Source organism: Callorhinus ursinus, unplaced genomic scaffold, assembly GCF_003265705.2.
Source record: "Callorhinus ursinus isolate GAN/ISIS: 27379988/994484 unplaced genomic scaffold, GSC_fseal_2.0 scaffold109, whole genome shotgun sequence".
In the NCBI taxonomy this organism is placed as follows: domain Eukaryota; kingdom Metazoa; phylum Chordata; class Mammalia; order Carnivora; family Otariidae; genus Callorhinus; species Callorhinus ursinus.
The window spans coordinates 1,453,161-1,459,313 of record NW_027397171.1 but is presented as its reverse complement, the minus strand read 5'-3'; the positions used below and the strand labels follow the sequence as shown (position 1 = coordinate 1,459,313).

General features: G+C 48.1%; 1 protein-coding gene across 1 annotated transcript; it reads right to left on the bottom strand.

Moving 5' to 3' along the window:
* Positions 1-3,538: 3,538 nt before the first annotated feature.
* Positions 3,539-5,941, bottom strand: UBD (ubiquitin D). Its single transcript, XM_025858546.2, has 2 exons — positions 5,791-5,941; positions 3,539-4,536 (listed from the first exon to the last, which is right to left on the bottom strand). Exons 1-2 carry the CDS (start codon positions 5,815-5,817, stop codon positions 4,066-4,068), a joined length of 498 nt encoding a protein of 165 aa, XP_025714331.2. The 5' UTR covers positions 5,818-5,941; the 3' UTR covers positions 3,539-4,065.
* Positions 5,942-6,153: the final 212 nt, after the last annotated feature.

Here is a 6,153-nt window from a genome sequence, read left to right as displayed (position 1 = left end):
GGGGATGTGTATGTGTACGTATGTGTCTGAGTAAGTATTTGGGAATGCATGCCTCCATGGAGGACAGGTGTTGTTTGTGTGATTTTATTATTGTGCCTGTTTTCAGGGTTTGGCGTGTTTGGAGAGGAACTGTTCAGGGCTTGCCTGGCTGCACGGGTGTGTGTCTACGTGATCACAGAATTAGAAAATTGGACTTTTTAGAACATCTCTAGCGCCATTGGGCCATAAGCCTGAATGTCAGCTCTTGCCTGTATTCATCTCCAGGATGACCCCAATGCTCTACAATTATCTAGAAAGCAAGATCAGGATTTGTATGTACATTTATCCTCCACAGCCTCTAGCATAGTAGAGCCTGGCTTAAGTATATATACATATATATAAAGCAAGGTTCTTGGAATTAGTGAGATTTGGGTTGAAATCTTGATAAGCATTTACAAACAGTGTGACCTTGGGCAAGTTATTTAACCTCAACTGCCTGCCTATCTTATTCTTAAAATAGGAGCATTGCCTCACTTTCAGGTGAATAAAGACCAGAGTTAATAAATGAAAAGAGACATAAACACACACACCGGTTCTGTCAATAACTGGTGTAGGAGCTCTCTGCAAACCTCCCCTGACATGTGAAATACGGATGATAAGAGTGAGCATTTACTAAACACCTACTCTGTGCCAGGCACTGTTCCAAGAGCTTTATGTGCTTAACCCACTTAACCAATTCCACTTTCAAGCGAGGAAACTGACCACAGAGAGGTTAAGCCACATGCCCCGGGTTGTTCAGCTGGGAAATGGCAGCGCCAAGACTGGAACTCATGCAGTCTGATGCCCCAACGCTTGTTCTTAGTCACCCCATGAACACCTGTTCTGCTTAATGAGCATAAACTGAACCATATAAGCATGATGTTTTCTGGGGGGAAAAGAGATTTTCCTGAAAAATAAAAAAATAGGGGATTGTGATTTTTATTTTTTTTAAAGATTTTATTTATTTATTTGACAGAGACAGACACAGTGAGAGAGGGAGCACAAGCAGGGACAGTGAGAGAGGAAGAAGCAGGCTTCCCACCAAGCAAGGAGCCCAATGTGGGGCTCGATCCCAGGACCCTAGGATCATGACCTGAGCCGAAGGCAGACGCTTAACCAACTAAGCCACCCAGGCGCCCAGGGGATTATGATTTTTAAACTCAGAATAGTGAATATGAAGTTTATCTATTTCCTGATACCTGCCAGGAAAGGTGAAGTAGCAAGATTTCGCTGTAATATTGTCATCACATCAACCATATGGTTTCTGTACCATTAGGAAATGTGACTCAGCATCACTCTTCTGGGGTAAAAGGCTTCTGTGTCGGGCCCCCTTTTCCTTCAAATGACAAATACTCTTTTTGCAATGAGAGCCGGGGGATAATCCAGGAGCCCTGGAGGTTATCTAGTTCAGATGACTCCTCTTACACATGGAAGCACAGAGGCAAAGGGAAATGCAGTTACTTCTCCATATCAAATAATCCACCTGGCCAAAGGCAGTTATGCTAGGTAGGACCCAGGGCTCCTGGCTTCTAGCTTGGTGTTCTGCCAGATGACTCTGGGTTTCAAGGCCCATAGATCATGATCATCACACTAGGGAGAAGCAGAAGGGGCATGGACATTGGTGGCGCCTAGAAGAAAGATTCCCCACAGATTGACACTCAGTAGTCAGCTAATGGTTGTATTCACAGAAGTAGAGCCCCTGAAACAAAGAAGGTGATATAGTTCTAATCTACCAAGTGTTGGTTCTACCAAGCCTAGGGTATTACATTTATTCTTAGGCACTACACACTTTGGAAGAAGGGGAGGGAGGCTCAGGGGGAAATCTGTCTTCAAATATCTGAAGGACTGTTTTATGGGAGGAAGATCAGATTTCTACTCTGGCCCCCAGGAGTACAATCAGAACCCGGGAAGCAGCCGAAAAGGCACTGATTTGGAAAGGAGACAAGCCTGACCACAAGTCCCACAGGGCCACTCACTAGCTGTGACCTTGGGCAATCTCCCCTTTCCGAGTCTAAGTTTGTTCTTCTACAAACTGGAGATCCTTTCTCCCCCAGAGAGTCTGCTAAATACATCAGCTAAGCTATACTAAGGTAGGGCTAGCTTCCCAAAGTCAGGGCTCAGGTCTGTGAACGAGATAGCGAGGTGCGCTCCCACCCTGCCCCCTCGCTCCCGTGCGCCCCTCGCTCCCATTCAGTTCCCCGCCCGCCACGCCCCGAGCTCCCGGGCTCTCCTTCGCTTGCAGGGGTAAAGTCACCCTTTCGCTCCGTGTCCTTGCAAACGCTCGGAGTTTCCTCCAAGGCCAACCGCAGCACCGAGGAGCGCTTCCTCCTGCTGGGTTTCTCCGGCTGGACAGTGAGTGCGGGGGCTGGGGGGGGGGTGGAGAGAAAGTGTTAGCCCAGGGCCCACGGATGGGAGTGTCCATTGGGAAGGCAGCCTTAGCCTACCCATTTCCGTGTGAGAATCTGCAAGATTTGTCCTCAAGGAGTCCAAGGTCACTGGGGAGGTCCCATCCTCTGCTCAGGAAATGTTCCTGTGCTTGAGGGCAAATCCCTCTACCCTCCCTAAGTACAGGTTCAGGGAGGGGGAAGTGGCCTTCGGGCTTTCTCTTAAGCTGATGAAGAGAGAAGGCATGATTTACAGAGGACCTTCCCCATCCTCAGGGGTACTGTGACCACTCCTGAAGAGTCCATATGCTGGTAAGATCATGTATGACAGGACAGTTAACGTTCACTCTCTCCCAGTCTGATGGCACACACCATGAAGACCCCATGGTGTCTGGCTTTAGGAGTCCCCCAAATTAACAGAGGAATCATGGACTCTACCCTGCAGCAGACCCCATCCAAAAAAAGGAGCCACAGTTGCTCATCTCAGGAAATCAGTCCAACCCAATGCCCACCTAGCTAGGTCACTAGTGCCACCAAGAGCACTGGACCCCAAAGCGTAACAAGGAACTCCCCTAAGTGCGGATTGTGCTGGGTGGGTTAAGCTAGGGATCTCTTCTGCACAAGGTGGTTAAGAACAGAAGGGACTAGACATGTCTTAGATGGTGAGGAAAATGTGTTCGTGACCAGTCATGAGACCCAAGAGGGACAGTGAGACAGAGGAGTAAGGGGAGGAAGATGGAGGAAGGGACCCAAGTTCCCCAGACAGGAGCAGGCACCGAGGGGTGCAGGGGGCAGACAGGAAAGAGCTCTGTCAGCCAGAACCTGGGCAGAGCCTTGGGAGTCAACCCAGAGACCAACCCAAAGCCCCCACCCAAATGGTGCCCCCACCCCAGAGAAGACCTGCTAGACCCTAATGTAGGCAGGACACAGCCTGCTCCACAAGCACACCTCCCCCAAGGAGCCCCCACTGGAGAACAAAATCTCTGAGTCCCCAGGGAAGGTATCTTTCCATGCCCACCATCATCCCCAGAAATAAGAACAGTTGAATTCAGTGTGGGGGCATAGAGAATAAGATGGCACACCGTGCTGGGATTCATTTCATACCAAACAACTTTAAATAAAGACAGAGAAGGTAGTTTAGTTGAATTTCTAAAGTCTTTGTTAATTAGATTATAATCATATCAGAGAAATTAACTAAAAATCATTTCACTGTTCTCTGTAAGCAGAAATTCAATTTGATTCAACATATTGAGTGATATTACAGATGAAATATATACTGGTGTAAACACAGAAATTAGGGGAACATGGATCCCAATGTAAAACTTACTATCTTGTTGGACAGAAGAAGAAATAGGAATTTTTCTAAAAATCAGAGGGAACCAAGAAAGGATTAAATTGCAAGCTGGCTTTGGTGCTATCTCTACTGTGCCTTAAAATGTTATTTTCTGTTTTCAGTAATATACACCATCCAGCCGCCTAATCAATTATGTTAGACCAAAAAATCATGGAGTTAGAAAGTTTTCTGCAGTCTTCCTCCCCACTTCACCGCTACTTTTCTCTATTTATCTTTCTCGTCAATTTGGGGAAATCATCAAAGGATATTGGTGGAGTAAGAGCTAACAGTAAGCTCTTTTGACCCTGATATTACCCATCCCTGGCGGGGTCACCCCCCAATGCAGTGGGCTGTCAGGAAGAGTAAATTGCCCCCTCTGATGCCATAATCCGCCATGGTCTTCCCATTTTCCAGCCTCTTGCCGTTGCAAGTCACAATCTGTTTCTCAGGCATGATAGCGGTCTTGGTCTCTATCATCTGTTTCACCTGGGCCACTGAGCTGGACCTTCGCACCTGGAGGAGGTGCCTCTGCCCCTCATCACCTAACTCCACCAGAAACAAGGGCAGCTCCTCATCACTGGGCTTCACCACCTTCAGAGTGAGGTGGATGGTCGTCTCCTTGTCAATGCCGTAAGATGACAGCTTCCTCTGGGGCTTTAGAGTCTTGGAGCCCATCAACAGGACCTGCTCTTGCACGGGAACCTTGGTCTTAGCCCGGACGTGTTCATTGATCTTCTTCACTCTGTCATTCACGTCAGCAGTGAAGGTCATTGATGTCCCTTCCTCAGAATAGACCTTCACCTGGACAATGAAGGCCAAGAGACCTCAAATCAAGGTGCCTGGAATGCCTGCCATCTTTTACACCACTGTCCCCTCCTTGCCCAGCCCCACCCTCCCCGCCTGCCTGGTCCTCCAGCTCCTTTACAAAAGTTGTGTCCCTCCCTTTCTTGGAACTTCTCTTTGGGAATTTCAAGCTTATAACACAGGAAAATCAGTCTTATTGCTTTACAACCATACCTCTCATTCATCCTAATGTCATTAGTGATTTCCCACATTATTTGCCTGCCTCCAATCTGGATAAAGTTTGTCAAATGTCAAAAACCAAATACAATTACAAAGCATCCCAAATTATATACCAGACTCTAAAAACAGTTCCTAAAGAGAATTCCCAAGACCTGTCAGCTTCATGGGATGCTCACACACTGCCCTCCATGACTACTTTAGAAGGAAACCCTGGCCAGGACACGTATTCTCTGTACTCCTGGTTTCTTTCTTAATGTCCCATGGCCTTGTAATAACACACATTACAGTGACACTGTGTTCAGTGTGACTCATCTCACAGACTTCCTGTGTTTTTATATCTACCTATTGCAGAATATGATCTCCTCCTGTTGCTAGACCAGGGCCTCACTCACAGAAGGTAGGGCGAGATCTAGGTCTTCCTTCCATAGTCTGAAGCTGGGCAAGCTCACCTCTGTGTTGTCACTGGAAAGCCTGGGAGGACTTCCCTCACGCTCCATTCAAAACCACCTTCCCAGTCTGGACGTCACAGACATTTCCTCACTGGACCGATGCCCCTCCATGCTAAGGACCACCTTGATGCCAGCCCATCTATAGTGCACACACTCTTTATAGGCTCGTGTATCAGGTCATTAACAACTTAGAGTAAATGAGTTTTGTGTGCCTCTCTTTGGGGAGGAGAAGGGAGTTGGAGAGCCAAGGGACCCCTAATCAGAAGAAGGAAAAAGGGCTCCAGACAATATTCCCATAGTTTCAAATCCAGCCCTGGGATTACAAAGTCCACGCCCACTTCCCACCATCCTCCCCTGACAGTGGCCAGTCGGGTCTGACACACAAGAGCATTCAGGAGCCAAATGAGCTGCTTCTGGTCCCAGAAGCTTCCTTCAGCTTCTGTAGCTATCAGAGCCTGTCTCAACCCCTGCAGGATGCCTTCCCAGCCACTCTGCCCCCACATCCCTCATAGACTCGCTCCACATCCCTTGGAGGTGCTTTTTCTCTCCCCATCCCCACCCCCACTTTCAAGCCCCAACTTACACAGAGGCAGGAAGCACTGGATGCCATGTTTGCAATCAAAGGAGCAGACACAGGAGGCTGAGGAAAAGGACTTGTGTCCAGCTTATATAAGACCTGAGTTGGAAATCCCCGGCCTGAACCACTGTGCCTGTGCCCTTTGTTTTCATGATGTCGTGAATTTTCTTTCACTTTCACTAGGGCAGAGTCAATAAACAAGAATACTCTCTGATCAAACACATTCCTCTGTTCAGAACCTCCCCGGTTAACAACCCACCACTCCCAGTCCTGACTTATGACTGCCCAGCATGGGCCCCTGGGCCCTTACCCACTTCAAGACCTTTACTACTTGATGGTGATCTCTTGCTGCTTTCGAGAGAGGACCCG

Coding starts and splice junctions, on each gene's coding strand:
- UBD (XM_025858546.2), bottom strand. CDS start 5,817: ATGGCATCCAGTGCTTCCTGCCTCTGT. Junction 4,537..5,790: donor CCAGTGCTTCCTGCCTCTGT/GTAAGTTGGGGC, acceptor TTCATTGTCCAG/GTGAAGGTCTATTCTGAGGA.